We start from the raw sequence: 15,676 nt of genomic DNA on the forward strand, positions 1-15,676 counted from the left end.
ACTCAGTAGTATTCATGTTATCAGAGATTCAACTATTGTCTGATTTTTTACTATTCATTAAAATTCATTTGCCCAGAAAAAAATAAAAACAATAAAATTCATTTGCCTAGTGTTATTATAAATCAATAGCACTTTCATTTATTAAAGTCCACTTAATGAAACAAAGGCATAATTTCCCTATTATCTATTTCCAATTCTACCACCCAAATAATCCATGTAATTATTGAGGATGAAATTTATATTTTAACACTTCTATATTTTTTCATGCATTAGTTTGGATAGCTAGCTCTGGTACAATTTGAGTTTTAATGCAATCCTTATCTAGCAACAAACAGAAAATAAAATTTCTTCTTTTTTTTTTTTTTTGTAATTTTTTTCAATGTTTGTTTATTTTTGAGAGGTGGAGACAGAGTGTGAGCAGGGGAGGGGCAGAGAGAGCAGGAGACACAGAATCTGAAGCAGGCTCCAAACTCTGAGCTGGCAGCACAGAGCCTGATGCGGGGCTCGAACTCACAAACCATGAGAGCATGACCCAAGCTGAAGTCAGACGCTTAACCGACTGAGCCACCCAGGTGCCCCAAAATTTCTAAAAAGATACCACTTAAAATAGAATTTTAAAAAATACTATACCTAGAATTAAATCTAATCAAAGATTGTACAAGACGTCTACAGATAAAATTTATACACTTCATTTAAATAGAATTTTATTTTTTTAACATTTATTTATTTTTGAGAGAGAAAGTAAGAGCTCATGCGAGGAGAGGAGGGGCAGAGAGAGAAGAAGAGAGAATCCCAAGCAGCCTCCGTGCTGTCAGCACAGAGACCAATGTGGGGCTCAAACTCATGAACTGTGAGATCATGACCTGAGCCAAAATCAAGAGTCCGATGCTTAACCAACTGCACTAGGTGCCCCTAGATAAAATTTTAAATTAAGGAATACCTAAGTAAATGAAGAGATATCACATTCATGAATTAGAAGAGTCAACGTAAAGATGATTATCCCCAAACTGATTTGTAGATTTAATGTGATCCCAATTTGAAACACGCTTTCTTTTTTATTGTGCTAAAATACAAGTAACATAAAATTTACCATCTTAACCATTTTTAAGTGTAGAGTTCAGTGATGTGAAACACATTCACATTTTTGTGCAGCCATCACCACCATCCATCCCTATAATTCTTTAGATCTTGTAAAACTGAAACACTATCCTGATTTAAACAATAACTCCCTGGGGCGCTTGGGTGGCTCAGTAGGCTTAGCGGCTGACTTAGGCCCAGGTCATGATTGCAAGGTCTGTGGGTTCAAGCCCCACATCAGGCTCTGTGCTGATAGTTTGAAGCCTGGAGCCTGCCTGGGATTCTGTGTCCCCCTCTCCCTTTGACCCTCCCCCACTCATGCTCTCTCTCTCTCAAAAATAAACATTAAAAAAAAGAAAAACAACTCCCCATTCTCCACTTCCCTAGCCCCAGGCATACCATTATACTTTCCATCTTTTATTATTTTGACTACTCTAAGTACCTCATATAAGTGGAATCATACATTATTTTTAAAAACAGAATTGACAAAAAAACAAACAAACAGATTTGAGGAACTGATACTAAAATTTATATGGAAGTACAAAGGGCCTAGAATAGCCAAGCACTCCCACACGAGAATAATGAAAGAAACTGTCCTGTCAGATAAACTTATAAGACTTAAAATAGAGCTATAGTAATTAAGATAGGGATACACAGAAAGTCAAAACAGAACAGAAATGAAATTCTAGAAACAGATACACACATGTATAATTACTTGATATGTGAAAGAGTTTGCACTGCACAGCAGTGGGGAAACAAAAGCCTTTTATGCTGGAATAATTGACTATATATATAAGGGAAAAAATGAAACTGGTTGGCTACTCATACTGTCTATAAAAACTCAGTTCCAGGTGGATTACAGATATACATGTAAATGACATAACTAAAAATTTAAGAAACAATAAAGGTATATATAACCTTATGACTTTGGAGTAGGGGAGGATTTCTCTACAAAGATACAAGAGAGGTGTCTGGGTGGCTCAGCTGGTTAACTCAACTTCGGCTCAGGTCATGATCTCACAGTTCATGAATTTAAGCCTCGCCGTGGGCTCTCTGCTGTCAGCATGGAGCCTGCTTCAGATCCTCTGTCTCCCTCTCTCTCTGCACCTCCTCCCTCTCTCAAAAAATAAACATTTAAAAATAAAAAATACAAGAAACATTAACCATAAAGGGGAAAAAATAATAGAGTTGGAGTTGGCTACATTAAAATGAAAACCATCTGTTTATCAAAAGATATCATAAAGAAAAAAAGCTACCATAAGGAGAGTGAAAGATAAAGGAGTAGAGTAGCAAAAGGTATTTGCAGCACATATAACTTTAGGAGGGCCTAGAATCCTGAATGCTACAAAACTACTGTGCAGAAAAGAATCAGCACAGCAGGCCTGAGACTGCCCATCCTTAGAAAGTCCTGCTTGCCAGATTGACCCTTGACTGGAGTCTGGGAACATGGCTCGTAAATAATTCTCTGGACTGATACAAAAATCTTTCTAAATAATAAGAACAGCTTTTTGCGGTGATAAAAATGTTTGGAATTAGTGATAATGGTTGCACAACTTTGTGAATATGCTAAAAATCACTGAACTGTATACTTCAAATGGTGGATTTTATGGTATGTAAATTATATCTTAATTTTTACAAATAATATTTAGAATATTAAGCCAGATATGTATATATCTAGAATAAACCAAATATTCTGATTATCTCTGGGTGGCATGATTAGAGTATGTGTGATTTTTATTTTTTCATATGCTTCAATTTCAGCCAAATTTTCTTCCACAAACCTGAAGTGCTTTAATGATAAACATTACTTTAAAATTACATATTACGGGGGCGCTTGGGTGGCTCAGTCAGTTAAATGTCCAATTCTTGATTTCAGCTCAGGTCATAATCTCATGATTTCATGAGGTTGAGTCCCACATCAGGGCTCTGCACGGACAGTGCGGAGCCTTCTTGGGATTCTGTTTCCCTCTCTCTCTGCCCCTCCCTGCTCGCTTGGACTCTGTCTCTCTCAAAATAAATGAGTAAATAAAAACTTAAAAAAATTATATATTACAAAATATCTTAAGATGACAATGTTGATAGTATTAAAACATTTTTTTAATGTTTATTTTTGAGAGAGAGAAACAGAGTATGAGTAGGGGAGGGGCAAAGACAGAGGGAGACACAGAATCTGAAGCAGGCTGTAGGCTCTGAGCTATCAGCACAGAGCCCCAAGCAGGGCTTGAACTTACCGACTGGGAGATCGTGACCTGAGCCGAAGTTGGTTGCTTAACAAACTGAGCCATCCAGGTGCCCCAGCAATGTTGTTAGCATTAATAATAGTAGGCCAAGTTGGGACACCCGGCTGACTCAAGTTGGTAGAACATGCGGCCCTTGATCTCAGAGTCGTGAGTTCAAGCCCCACGTTGGGTGTGGAACCTACTTAAAAAAATAATAAACAAATAAATAAATAAGTAAAAAATAAATTAGTGAAGTCACAGCATTTTTGAAAGGTACCCATAAGTATTTCTGTGGAATCACAAGAAGGGACACAAATATATGCAAGTGTCACCTAGGACACTGTGACTCTCGGTTAAACAGAAGAGTTCATGCAATGAAACTATCCACAATCACCAAAATGTATATAAAAAGAGCTGTTAGAGTTCTAGTCAAAGATTACATGTAATAACGGTCTTTATGCTGACAGAAAGTTACTGCTTAAAACTTTTTTTCTTTGTCGGGATTTTTGGATCCACCATGGCATTTATTGATTTAATGAACTGTTTTTAAGGGACAGTTGTGTTCCCTCCAAAAGACAAGTAAAAAATCAAATATTCTCTACATCTCTCTCATTTTATTTATTTTTATTTTTTAAACCTTTTTAAAAGTTTACTTATTTATTTTGAGAGAGAGAGCGTGCGCGTACATGAGCGGGGGGGGAAGGAGCAGAGAGAGAGAGAGAGAGAGAGAGAGAGAGAGAGAGAGAATCCTAAGCAGGCTCTGCACCATCAGCACAGAGTCAGATGTGGGGATTGAACTCACAAACTGTGAGATCATGACCTGAAGTTGGACACTTAACCAACTGAGCCACCCAGACACCCTGTATCTTTCTCATTTTAACCTGACAGTATCATAGTTAAAAATAACAAAATTTTCAGTATACAACTTTTTGTGTTTTAGACTAATCTGTAGAAATAAAGCATAAAGACTAGCTCTAAGGATTGGAGATGACGTACCTAGGCTTGTTGCTATAAAGACAAATTAGCCAGAAGTAAATATTGATCTAAAAGTGTTAGCATTTATTTCTCTTTAGATTCCTCCTCTGATGGGAAACAACATTTGCCTTTTTAAAAAAAATGTTTATATATTTATTTGGAGAGTGAGAGCAGAGGAGAGGCAGAGAAAGAGGGAGAGAGAGAATCACAAGCAGGCTCTGTGCTGTCAGTGCAGAGCCTGAAGCAGGACTCGATCTCACAAACTGTGAGATTACCAGAGCTGAAATCAAGAGTTGGACACTTAACTGACTGAGCCATCCAGGCACCCCGAAACCTGTTTTATTTAATTTTATTAATCATTTTATAATTCATAATAATAGTTTTAGAAAACACAGTGATTTCAATCAAGACATATATCCCAATGTCCAGATGACTTAGTTTTTATAAATCCCACTTCCAGGTAATTTGGTTAATTAAAAATTATTTGTATTCACTATAGAGAACAAACTGATGGTTACCAAATGGGAGGTGGGTGGGGGGATGGGTTAAATGGATGATGGGTATTGAGGAGGGCATTTGTTGTGATGGGCACTAAGTGTGGTATGTAAGGATTAAATCAATAAATCCTATACCAGAAACTAATATTACACTGTATGTTAACTAACTGGTATTTCACTAAAAACTTGAGGGACACCTGGGTGGTTCAGTCAGTTAAGCATCCAACTCTTGGTGTCAGCTCAGGTCATGATCTCACGGTTCGTGGGTTCAAGCCCCACTTCGGGTTCTCTGCTGAAAGCGTATATCCTGCTTGCAATTCTCTCTCTCTCTCTCTCTCTCTCTCTCTCTCTCTGTCCTCTACTATCCCCACCCTCTCTCTCTCAAAAATAAATAAATGTTTTATAAATAAATGAATGAATAAATAAATAGAAATTTAAAAAGACCAATCTAAAAAAAAAAGATTTGTAATGCAGCTTCCAATATATGAAATTAAATTTCAAAATTAAAACAATTTTTATCACACTGATCTAAATTTTGGTGCCACATTTTATTTTATTTATTTAAAAAAAATTTTTTTTTAACATTTATTTATTTTTGAGACAGAGAGAGACAGAGCATGAACAGGGGAAGGGCAGAGAGAGAGGGAGACACTGAATCTGAAACAGGCTCCAGGCTCTGAGCTGTCAGCACAGAGCCCGACGCGGGGCTCGAACTCACAGACCGTGAGATCATGACCTGAGCCGAAGTCGGCCACTTAACCGACTAAGCCACCTAGGCGCCCCTGTTGCCACATTTTATAAACAACTTTTCATTAAAACCAAACTAAATATTCTGCCTCGTGATAAATCACAGTATCCCTCTGGGCTGAAACATTCAATATCTTGTGTTTCCTTTTTCTTTCTTCCATTCATTTATTCATTAAATATTTATGGAACACAATCATATCTGTGTATACCCCATAGTACCTAACAATATACATAAGGCATATATACAGCCAACTTATGGCTAGAGACTAATAACAGAAAGAAGACATTTTCATTATTACCTCCAATAGCGTAAACCATCCCTCCCAGAACTGCTACTCCCAGCCCACATCGAGCCTGATGAAGTGAAGACACAGTGGTCCAGTACTGGCTAAAGGTGTCAAAACGTTCTACACAGCTGAGGGCTCTGCTATCACTCCAACGACCCCCCTGCAACCGAGTATATCCACCTGAACGAGGGAAAGGAGATACACAGCAAATCCTTTATTTAAATATGCAAATGACAGACATTAAGTAATTAACTATTTGATAGCAAGGAATAAGTGCTTTAAAATTTTTTTTTTTCAACGTTTTTTATTTATTTTTGGGACAGAGAGAGACAGAGCATGAACGGGGGAGGGGCAGAGAGAGAGGGAGACACAGAATCGGAAACAGGCTCCAGGCTCCGAGCCATCAGCCCAGAGCCTGACGCGGGGCTCGAACTCACGGACCGCGAGATCGTGACCTGGCTGAAGTCGGACGCTTAACCGACTGCGCCACCCAGGCGCCCAGGAATAAGTGCTTTAAAGCCTGCCATATATACATATATTATTCTTATATGCACCAAGTCCTGAAAGATTATGGCTTAAATGCAATGAAGTCAACTACGGTGTTCTACCACCTGGTTTTGGTTCTAATAGAATGTCAGATAAAACATAAAAGGAGCTGGTTATCTGTCTAGTTAGGAATTTTCATCATGACTTCTATTAACATTTTTTTCAATTAAAAATAGTGAGTTGAGTGGTGCCTGGGTGGCTCAGTCAAACAACTGACTCTTGATTTTGGTTCAGGTCACAATCTCACAGTTCATGAGTCTGAGCCCCACATCAGGCTCTACACACTGACAGTGTGGAACCTGCTTGGGATTCTCTCTCTCCCTCTTTCTCTGCCCTGCTTTCTCTCTCTCTCTCAAAATAAATACACTTAAAAAAAAGTGAGTTGAGGGGCGCCTGGGTGGCTCAGTCGGTTGAGCGTCCGACTTTGGCTCAGGTCATGATCTCACAGTCTGTGGGTTTGAGCCCCGCATCGGGCTCTGAGCTGAGGCTCAGAGCCTGTGCTCAGAGCCTGGAGCCTGCTTCGGATTCTGTGTCTACCTCTCTCTCTGACATTCCCCCATTCATGCTCTGTCTCTCTCTGTCTCAAAAATAAATAAACATTAAAAAAATTAAAAAAAAAAAGTGAGTTGAAACCCTTGTTTAACTACACATCCCATCAGTAAAAAATCTTTAGCATGCATTCAAAAATTATATATTTATATATTATAGCATATATGATATTATACATCTAATTACATACAAATTATAAATCATATTACAAAGTGAATATAAAATATTATGTATATAAATCTGGACAATCTGTCTCTATATGTCACATATTAATAAGGTTTAATGCTTTTTAAAATAAAAAAGAGGTTTTAATATGTTCATCTGATACTGTGAATTATCCTGTATACTCACACTTTAGAGACCACTGGTTCCTATAATCCCCAATCATCTAAAATACCATGAAGAGTCAAAAATTTTGAAATTTTCCTTATTTTTCACTAGAATTCACATTTTTAACTTTTAAAGTAGTATTTCTTAAGTCAGTTATTTGACAATAATTGAGCAATCCAAGAACCCAACAACTGAGATCACAGAATAATAGATGTCAAATGAGCAGCTATTTATTCTTATGTGTATCCACTATACTACACAATTTCTTAATCTGTAGTCTATATGTGAAATTAAATATGCCTATTTGATACACCTGCATATTCTGATGTGTAAAATAACAAAATATTGAAAGATTTTAATCCTAAAGAGAGATTATTTGTATCACTTTTTTAAAGGTTCTCACCTACTGCATACAGGTACTTTCTTGCTTTCTTCCGAGGTCGAACCTTAGATGTCTGCAGAAAATTACAAAATTTGTTCTCTTTGGAAGATTTGCACACCTCACAGTACTCTTTCAAAAGTGTTTGCAACGCAACACGAAGATTGAAATCGGACACTCCTAAAGCAAGTTTAACAAGATAATGTTTCAATCAACTTTTAAATAATATTCAAAAAACGTGTTCTTATAAAGATAAAATACAAATACCAAAAAATAAAAACTCATCATCAAGCAATGGTGCTTGTTTCCTACAATACAAATTTTATTTTTCTCATTATTACTAAAGAATATACTTTCCCTAAATCAGATTGTTTTTAACAATATGCTTCATTATATCTAATTTGAAAACACATGCATTAGGATTTCCAAAGATGGCAAAGTGAAACAGGATCACAATTATCCAACAAAATGGAAAAATAAAATAGCCCAATACCTACATTTACAACTTAAAAACAAAAAGATATAAAATTATGTTATATACTTTTAAAAATGATAGTCAAAGCAAGAAACAAAAGATTCTAGTGGAACGAGGTCCATCTCCTCAAAAAGACTTTGAGCATGATTGGGTAGATTGTTCCTGCACAAGGATCCTTAGCTGAGGTGAAGTGGGGATAAAAGTCAACCGGTGTCCCACTTGGCAAGCTCTAAGATCTTGCCCTGTGAAAGGGCACTATTTTCTAATTTGCACAAAGGCACCAAATATGCCAGCAAGGGACTATCTCCAAGCCTTGAAGCCTAGAAGCAATATTGAGGAAACAAGGTCAACTAAGGAAATCTTGAGAATTCTCACTAATGCCTAATTTGGAAAGGTAGAATGAGCAGGTATAAAGCAGAACTGAGAAGTCAAAGAAAAAAACATTAAAAGAAATCCTTTGGGGGGCACCTGGGTGGATCAGTTGGTTAAGCCTCTGACTTTGGCTCAGGTCATGATCTTTTGGGCACTGGGCTCTGTGCTGACAGCTGAGAGCCTGGAGCCTGCTTTGGATTCTGTGTTTCCTTCTCTCTATGCCCCTCCCCCATTCGTGCTCTGTCTGTCTCTCTCAAAAATAAATAATAAAACATTAAAAAAAAAAAAAAAAAGAAAAGAAAAGAAATCCTTTGGGCGCCTGGGTGGCTTGGTCTGTTGACCATCCAACTTGGGCTCAGGTCATGATCTCATAGTTCATAAGTTCAAGCCCCTCATTGGGCTCGCTGCTGTCAGCACAGAGCCCTCTTTGGATGCTATGCCCCCCTCTCTCTCTGCATATCCGTGGCTCACATTCTCTCTCTCTCAAAAATTAATAATAAAACGTTAAAAAAAAAAAAAAAAAAAAAAAAAAGAAATCCTTTATAGGGCCATCAGTAAATGTAGAATCACCAGAGCTTGCCATCTAACAGAGCACAGTACCAGCTAAAGTCCACACTAGTAAGACACATCCTTACCTGGGTTAAGTAAGCCCTGACGCAAGATCAATAATTGGATTTGAGAGAGAGCTCAGAGCCCAGGTCCTTAATCAAATATCTAAGCCTTAGCAGATCTCTGTTCTTCTACCACCATCATACCTTTGGTTAGAAAGAAGTGGCCAAAATACAACACAGTTCTCAACAGAAAGAAGTGGCCAAAATACAACACAGTCCTCAAATTTTAGATGTAAGAAACAAACTAGTTACATTAGTAGGCAAAAAAGGTGTCAAGGAGAATTAACTCTTACATTATCAGAGCTAAACTGGTTTAAACAAAGTTTCTCATGTTATGCATAGATCTCATGTTGAGCAATAGATCAAGAAATAACAATTCAACTATTAAAATATATCCCAGGAGGGCGCCTGGGTGGCTCAGTCTGTTAAGCATCCAACTTCGGCTCAAGTCATGATCTCGTGGTTTGTGAGTTGGAGTCCTGCATCAGGCTCTGTGCTGACAGCTCACAGCCTGGAGCCTGCCTTGGATTCTGTGTCTCCCTCTCTCTCTGCCCCTACCCTGCTCATACTCGGTCTCTCTCTCTCTTACTCTCTCTCAAAAAGAAACATTATATTAAAAAATAAAATAAAAATTAAAAACTAAATAAATAAAATATATCCCAGGAAAGAGAAAAGAAGGAGATTGAAGAATTCAGTCTGGAAGAAAACATTAGCCAAAAACAGAAACAGACTTGCCATAAATGCTTCATAGGATAGAATTACTTAAGAATATAGATCCCATTGGGGTGCCTAATTGGGGTGGCTAAGCATCTGGTTGGTTAAGCATCTGACTCTTCACTTTGGCTCAGGTTATAAACCCACAGTTCGTGGGATCAAGCCCTGCCTCAGGCTCTGCACTGACAGTGCGGAGCCTGCTTGGGATTCTCTCTCTCACCCTCTCTCTGCCCCTCCCCCACATGCATACTGTCTCTCTGTCTCTCTCTCTCTCTCTCAAAATACATAAGTAAACATTAAAAAAAATATAGAGACCCTATTTAAAAAAAAAAAAAGCTTGGGGTACCTGGGTGGCTCAGTTGGTTGAGAGTCCAGCCCTTTTTTTTTTTTAATGTATTTATTTATTTATTTATTAACGTTTATTTATTTTTGAGACAGAGACAGAGCATGAATGGGGGGAGGGTCAGAGAGAGAGGGAGACACAGAATCAGAAGCAGGCTCCAGGCTCTGAGCTGTCAGCACAGAGCCCGACGCGGGGCTCGAACTCACGGACCGCGAGATTACGACCTGAGCCGAAGTTGGGCGCTTAACCGACTGAGCCACCCGGGCGCCCCTGTTTTTATTTATTTTTGAGAGAAAGCATGACAGAGTGAGAGCAGGGGAGGGACAGACAGAGAGGGACACACAGAATCCAAGTCAGGCCCCAGGCTCTGGGCTGTCAGCAAAGAGCCCGACACGGGGCTCAAACTCACAAACCATGAGATCATGACCTGAGCAGAAGTCAGACACTTAACTGACTGAGCCACACAGGTGCCCCAAAAGAACTTCATTCTTTTCTTTCCTTTTTTTTTTTTTTTTTTTTTAAAGTAGAGAGCTAGAGAGAGAGAAAGAGAGAGAGAATCCCAACCAGGCTCTGCACTCTCAGCGTTGAGCCCGATGCAGGGCTTGAACCCATGAACTGGGGGATCATGACCTGAGCTGAAACCAAGATTGGATGCTTAAGTGACTGAGCCACCCAAGCGCCCCCCTCTCTTTTTTAAATATTTGAGAGAGAGAGAGCAGGGGAAAGCTTTTGCCCTATTCCTAAATTCTCATGATTCCACAGAAATGTGTCTGGATAATTTCTCTTTTCTTTTTTAGCATTTAAATACAGTCAGTCTTCATTATTTGTGGACTCCTTATTTGGGAATACATGTACTCACTAAAATGCATTTATAACCCAAATTAAAACTCACAGAGCTTTTCTAGTCATTCACAGATATGCCACAGAGTGGCAAAAAGTATGAATCACCTGACATGCATGTTTCCAGGTGAGAACTGAACAAGGTGATGCTTTGCCTCTTATTTCAGCTCTCATACTATAAACAAATGTCCTTTTCACGGTCTCTTTAGTGCCATGCTTTTCACATTTTTGTGCTTTGTTGACTTCATTGTTAAAAATGACCCCACGCCTACTTTTGAAGTGCTGTCTAGTGTTCCTAATTGCAGGAAGCCTGTGATATACCTTATGGAATTAATACATGTATTGGATAGGTTTCATTCAGGCATGAGTTATAGTGCTGTTGGCCATGAGTTCAACATTAATGAATCAAGTATATAAATTAAATAAGGTGCTTCTGATAGACACACACATAAAACAAGGTTATGTATTGATCATCTGGCAAAAATATTGCGACCAGAGTAAGAACTTACCCAGTATTTCCCCTAGGAACAATGTTTCAGTATCTGCCAATTCAAAGTTTGTGGCAACTTTACAGAGCATAATGACTGTGAATAATGAGAACTGATTGAGTAATATATGTGTATTAATAAAAGATAACATTCAGAAAAACCTACAAAATTCTGTTAACACTGTTAAGAGTAGAAAAAAACTAAAAATCCACATTAAGTATAATTTTTTTCTTTTTTTTAAGTTTACTTATTTATTTTGAGAGAGCACAAATGGGGAGGGGGAGAGAGAGGGAGAGGGAGAGAGAATCCCAAGCAGGTTCCTCTGCACTGTCAGTGGGGAGTCTGATGCAGGGCTCAAACTCATGAGCCTTGAGATTATGACCTGAGCTGAAATCAGGTCACAGGCCTAACCGACTGAGCCAGCCGGGCACCCCCATATTAAATATAATTTTTTCACAGAATTATACCTTTAATGCTAGCGGTGTATTTAATTCATAAGAAGCTCATTTGCGGGGTGCCTGGGTGGCTCAGTCAGTTGAGCATCCAACTTGCACTCAGGTCATGATCTTACAGTTCATAAGTTCAAGCCCTGCATCAGGCTCTGTGCTGACAGCTCAGACAGAGCCTGGAGCCTGCTTCAGATTCTGTGTCTCCCTCTCTCTGCCCCTTCCCTGCTCAGGCTCTGTCTCTCCCTGTCTCTCAAAAATGAATAAATGTTAAAAAAATTAAAAAAAAAAAAAAAAAAAAAAAAAAAAAAAAAAAAGAAGCTCATTTGTAACTCAGTCATATCCTAAAATTTCAATGCACAACAAGGGTAAGAGCTTAAAATCTTAAAACCAGGTCTAAGGTAGGTGTTTTTTTTTTTTTTTTTTGAATTAACTTTTTTTTTTTTTTTTTTTAATTTACATCCAAATTAGTTAGCATATAGTGCAACAATGATTTCAGGAGTAGATTCCTTAATGTCCTTTACTCATTTAGCCCATCCCCCCCTCCCACAACCCCTCCAGTAACCCTCAGTTTGTTCTCCATATTTATGAATCTCTTCTGTTTTGTCCCCCTCCCTGCTTTTATATTATTTTTGTTTCCCTTCCCTATGTTCATCTGTTTTGTCTCTTAAAGTCCTCATAGGAGTGAAGTCATATGATTTTTGTCTTTCTCTAATTTCACTTAGGATAATACCCTCCAGTTCCATCCACGTAGTTGCAAATGACAAGATTTCATTCTTTTTGATTGCCAAGTAATACTCCATTGTATAAACATACCACCTTTTTATCCATTCATCCATCAGTGGACATTTGGGCTCTTTCCATACTTTGGCTATTGTTCATAGTGCTGCTATAAACATGGAGGTGCATGTGTCCCTTCGAAACAGCACATCTGTATCCCTTGGATAAATGCCTAGTAGTGCAATTGCTGGGTCATAGGGTAGTTCTATTTTTAGTTTTTTGAGGAAACTCCATACTGTTTTCCAGAGTGGCTGCACCAGCTTGTATTCCGAAGGTCTAAGGTAGTTTTTAAAAATAAATTTAGGATGCCTGGGTGGCTCAGGTCACGGTTTTTGAGTTTGAGTCCTACATTAGGCTCTCCACTCTCAGTGCCAAGTCCACTTTGGATCCTCTGTCTCCTTCTCTGCCTCTCCCCCACTTGTACTCTTTCAAAAATAAACAAACATTAATAAATAAATAAATAAATAAATAAATAAATAAATAAATTTAAATATGGGGTGCCTGGCTGGTTCAGTCAGTGGGCAGGTAACTTTTAATACTAAGGTTGTGGGCTCAAGCTCCACATTGGGTGTAGAGAGTACTTAAAAATAAAATCTTAATTAATGAATAATTTAAATACATACTATCATTCTTCTAATACAACAATTTAAACTATTTTATACTATGATGAAAAGTATTTTCAAAGTTTCATACCTAAAGATAATTCAAAGGCTACTTAGAAGCTATGATACTGTATCAATATAAAATTCATTTTTATTATTTTTTTAAATGTTTATTTATTTACTTAGAGAGAGAGAGAGAGCATAAGCAGGGGAGGGGTAGAGAATGGGAGACAGAATCCCAGGCGGGTTCCACAGGGAGCCCAACTCAGGGCTCAATCCCACAACCATGAGATCATGACCTGAACCAAAATCAAGAGTCGGACAATTAATTGACTGAGCCACCCATGAGTGAATATAAAATTAATTTTATAAAGAGAAGACTTACAGGATTTATTGAGTTTGGGTTTTGTTTTTAGCATATGCATTCTCCTCAAATGACAGGTTTTGCTGAATTTATCTTACACTGAAATATAATCAGTATTACCAAAAACAGCAGTGGTATTTTAGCTCTGTCACTGATTTTATTTATACCTCTAATCTCCCTTAGTATTTAATCTCAAGAAAGGTATGTAAAGGTTTGATTAAAATAATGGCTACAAATACTGAATACCACTATCCACAAAACACAAAAGTTGTATCTTGCATATAGTAATCATTCAATAAATGTCTGCTGTTGGACTGAAAAATGAAAACATTATCACATTTCAACAGAAAAAGCCACTGGATATTGACTCATTTGACAAGCAACAAAAAAATTACCTTCAATATACTTTAAAAGCCTCTGAGGAGGTAATAAAGGGAATCGAATTGGTTCTAGCACTTCCACCACATATTTTCTTCTTTTTCCCAGATCCTTCAGAATCCATTGCATTGCAGCTAAGAAGACCTGATATTCATCCTCAATACTAAGCTCTTCGCTTCGCAAAATTTTGATCAGTTGATCTTTTGTAAGTGCCAGGAACTCTTCCCCACTGTGAACCTCCAAGAAATGGACATGAATGTAGTTTTCTGTGAATTCCAAAAGATCATGGCAGGCAATTTGCTCAGAGAACTGAAAGATCCCAATGCAGTTCAGTGGATCAATTTGTCCTTTCAGAAATTCACAGCAAAGATTAACAACTTCAGTCAACTGTAGCATGTCTGCTGCAACAATCAACTCCTGGACATTATTCACGCCTATGTTCACTATACCTAGGGAAGTAGGGAGACAAATTAACCAAAAAAATAAAACAAACATTTGACTTATGGTCAAAAAGCATTATTTATTTAATATAATTTAATATATTAACTGATAGCTTAGTGTTTGCAGAGTTGATAGATGCTAAGTAAAAAGCAACAGGGTGCCTGGGTGGCTCAGTTGGGTAAGCATCTGACTTCAGCTCAGGTCATGGTCTCATAGCAGCTCAGAGCCTGGAGCCTGCTTCGGATTCTGTACCTCCCTCTCTCTCTGCCCCTTCCCTGCTCGCACTCTTTCTCACTCTCTCTCTCTCTCTCTTTCAAAAATAAATAAACCTTAAAAATAAATTTTTTAAAGTAATTTAAAAAAAAAGCAACAAAGGATTTGTAGAAAGAGCAGAAAACTAAATGATGATAATTAACATTTATGGAACACTTACAATGGATAGACACATTAATTGTTTTAGACATTCATTTAACTGTCACCACAACCCCATATAATAGATATTATTTTTTTATTTTTCTATCAAAACAGAATCAAAAGCTTTAAATAATTTGTCACCAAGTCACATGATCAAGTGATTGAGGGTAAGGATTGCTATCAAAGTCCATGCTTTTTTTTTTTAATTTTTTTTTTTAACATTTATTTATTTTTGAGACAGAGAGAGACAGAGCATGAACAGGGGAGGGTCAGAGAGAGGGAGACACAGAGTCCGAAACAGGCTCCAGGCTCTGAGCTGTCAGCACAGAGCCCGACGCGGGGCTCGAACTCACAGCCCTCAGGGACCGTGAGATCATGACCTGAGCTGAAGTCGGCCGCCCAACCGACTGAGCCACCCAGGCGCCCCTCAAAGTCCATGCTTTTAACATAAGGCTGTTTAACATAATGCATCTAACATTTACTAAGGCACTGGGGTGAGTAACGCAGGGTCTCCATCTTCAATTATGATAAAGTGCCATAAAAACATTAATTTTTAATACTAGGTATAATCAGGAGTCTATAACATATGAGAAGTTTTAAATACTTAACATTTAGTAACTATGTATACCACTCTCTTTCTAGATGGCTTCACTTTCATATATTTACATATGTGACTTTGAGAGAATACCAAATAGTCAATTATATTTAGAAGGGGGAAAAAAAACACTGTAATTCTCCTACCCGATAAGAATAAACTCTCAATTCAATCTTATACTTGCCCTTCATCCCCTTTATGATATTC

General features: G+C 37.9%; 1 protein-coding gene across 4 annotated transcripts in view; it reads right to left on the reverse strand.

Moving 5' to 3' along the window:
• LOC122226934 (intracisternal A particle-promoted polypeptide) overlaps window positions 1–15,676 on the reverse strand; it is a 30,060-nt gene that overhangs the window by 6,945 nt on the left and 7,439 nt on the right. For all 4 annotated transcript variants that reach the window (XM_042950950.1, XM_042950951.1, XM_042950948.1 and 1 more), the window contains 3 exons: window positions 14,037–14,468; window positions 7,631–7,786; window positions 5,815–5,982 (listed from right to left, as the gene is read on the reverse strand). In XM_042950950.1, the coding sequence (XP_042806884.1) occupies window positions 5,815–5,982; window positions 7,631–7,786; window positions 14,037–14,468 (756 nt within the window). The remainder of the gene's footprint in view (window positions 1–5,814; window positions 5,983–7,630; window positions 7,787–14,036; window positions 14,469–15,676) is intronic.

The sequence above is a fragment of the Panthera leo genome, chromosome C1 (genome assembly GCF_018350215.1).
Source record: "Panthera leo isolate Ple1 chromosome C1, P.leo_Ple1_pat1.1, whole genome shotgun sequence".
Classification (NCBI taxonomy): domain Eukaryota; kingdom Metazoa; phylum Chordata; class Mammalia; order Carnivora; family Felidae; genus Panthera; species Panthera leo.